At 43.4% G+C, this 2,280-nt stretch overlaps 1 protein-coding gene across 1 annotated transcript; it reads left to right on the forward strand.

Annotated features, from left to right (window-relative positions):
• Positions 1-33: 33 nt before the first annotated feature.
• On the forward strand, positions 34-1,902 carry rprml (reprimo-like). The gene has a single exon (XM_014022805.1). It carries the CDS (start codon positions 953-955, stop codon positions 1,286-1,288), a length of 336 nt encoding a protein of 111 aa, XP_013878259.1. The 5' UTR covers positions 34-952; the 3' UTR covers positions 1,289-1,902.
• The last annotated feature ends 378 nt before the right edge of the window (positions 1,903-2,280 follow it).

The following is a 2,280-nucleotide window of genomic DNA, read 5'->3' on the forward strand; positions in this document are numbered from 1 at the left end:
AAAAACAAGCAAAACAACAAACAAACACACACAAAAACAAGCAAAACAACAAACAAACAAAAACCTTTGTCAATCCAAAGAAACAACAGGAAGACAGATAATTAAAGCACTGATGAACACCTGCAGCAGGGAAACAAACCGGAACAGGTGAGAGTGGGCGGGGCATCATCACAGAGAACTGAACCAATGACAGGTMAAACATAAAGAAAGAAAGAAAAAGGACGTGATCAACAACCAAACAACACGAATTGTGACACATTAACAGCTAATTTATTTATTTATTAAATATTTCCTCMCAGTTTTGCCTAAAAAAACCTAATTTCCGGACACGGAGCAGCTGTTTGCTCCTGAGTTTTTAGTTTGTTTTGGATGAGAGAAGGAGGCGCGCTGTGCAGCTTCTGACCCAGAGCCACCTGACTCCTTCTCTCCGTGGGGAGGTGGATGTGATGGTGATGGTGCTGCGCTCTCCGCGGGGAACTCATCATCACTTTTACGCAGCGCAGAGGGAGCGCGCGCAGGGATTGTCTGTTGTTCCAACACGGTGTCGCACTCCGCGCGCTTCTTATCAACTCTTGGAGAATTTAAAAGAAAGCAGATTWTGAGTTTTTTTTTTTTAAAGAATAAATAAATCAAACTTGATTTTTACGCAGCGCTCTGATGTGGATGAGCTCTTTACGCGCTGAAGTAAAACTAAATGTCTGCTTGCAGACCTTGACCTCGGAACCTGCACCTCGGAACCTGGACCTCGGAACCTGGACCTCGGAACCTGCACCTCGGAACCTGGACCTCGGAACCTGGACCTCGGACGCATCTCGGTTTTCCTCCTTGTTGGTTTTCGTCCAGAAACTCACATGAGGCAACGTTTCCCTCGGAGTGCAGGTTTCGTGTCGAGGCTGTGTTTCCATCAGCAGGAGGAGCCGCGCGTCTTTTTGGCGACATCTCGCGCGGAAACATGAACGTTTCCTTCTTCAACGCGACGCACGACGCGCTGTTCAACAGCAGCCAGAGCCTCGCCGGGGCTCTGGAGACATTCTCCGGTAACGGCACGGACAACGTGGTGACCGGGGACGGCGGAGGGTCYCTCGTGCTGCTGCAGGATGAGCGCAAGCTCTTCGTCACGCGCGTGGTGCAGATCGCCGTGCTGTGCGTCCTGTCGCTCACCGTCATGTTCGGGATCTTCTTCCTCGGCTGCAACCTGATGATCAAATCAGAAAGCATGATCAACTTCCTGGTGAAGGACCGGAGACCCTCCAAAGACCTGGACACTGCGATGATCGGGCTCGGCTGAGAGGACCTGAGATCTGGGTCCAGATCTGCATCTGCATATATCCGTCCAAGACCTTTTTGAGTCCCGAAGAGGAAAAATATGCAAAAAAAAAAAAAAAAAGTCAGATTTCCTTCCCAAAGTTATACAAAGCATAACGACCAATGCGTGTGCGTAAAGTTTGTGCGTAAAATCCAGGTTCACACAGAATTGTTGAGTATTTTTAATGGATTTGAATGTTGCCAACTTGAACAAAGTGTCGACAATGTTTACAAACTGTTACCTCGTTTTTTTCTTCTTCTTTAAAGTTTTATCCACAAGCATGATCTGTGAAATCTTAGCTCCACAAGTGTAACCTGTGGACGTCATGTGGGTCTGTTTTTATTTATTTATTTTTGAGACGAACTAAAAGTATTTTTCTTGGTGATGATAAGTGAAAATATTCCAGTTTTGTAAAGTTTTGAACCAACAGCTTTATGGGGTGATTGTGATCCTGTTTGGCATGCTCGCTGATTGATCCGTAAAGTGACTTTTTGTTTTTTACAAGTTTTGCACTTTTGAAAGTTTTGATGCTGCATGAGATATTTTGTACTGGTTTACTGAAACTGCAGCATGTAATAAAGATATAAAAACTAAAATGGTAAGCCTTGTTTGTGAGTTTGATGGAAGGCTGAAGCTAATTTCTTGTTTTCTTTACTAGTTTTGCTTAAAAACTTAAACATTTGAGCTCCATACAGAACCGTTTTCTTTCCTTTTAACTCAGAGCACCTTTTCTTTTCTTTTTTTTCCAAATCATTTTCCCGTCTCCTAGATGACTAAGAACCTCACCAACACTCTCTGGATTAGATCGTTACTTATTTATAGGATTAAAATGAACCCTTTAGTGGAGCACTTTTATCACTCTGAGTATTGATATGAATATTAAAAATGTTATTTAACCCAAAATGAAGACAAAGTGCTGAGATAACATTTTTATTTCAGATAAGAGGCAGACTGATCTGAGCCTGACTCGTTTT

This window comes from Austrofundulus limnaeus, unplaced genomic scaffold, assembly GCF_001266775.1.
Source record: "Austrofundulus limnaeus strain Quisiro unplaced genomic scaffold, Austrofundulus_limnaeus-1.0 Scaffold4, whole genome shotgun sequence".
NCBI classification, from domain to species: domain Eukaryota; kingdom Metazoa; phylum Chordata; class Actinopteri; order Cyprinodontiformes; family Rivulidae; genus Austrofundulus; species Austrofundulus limnaeus.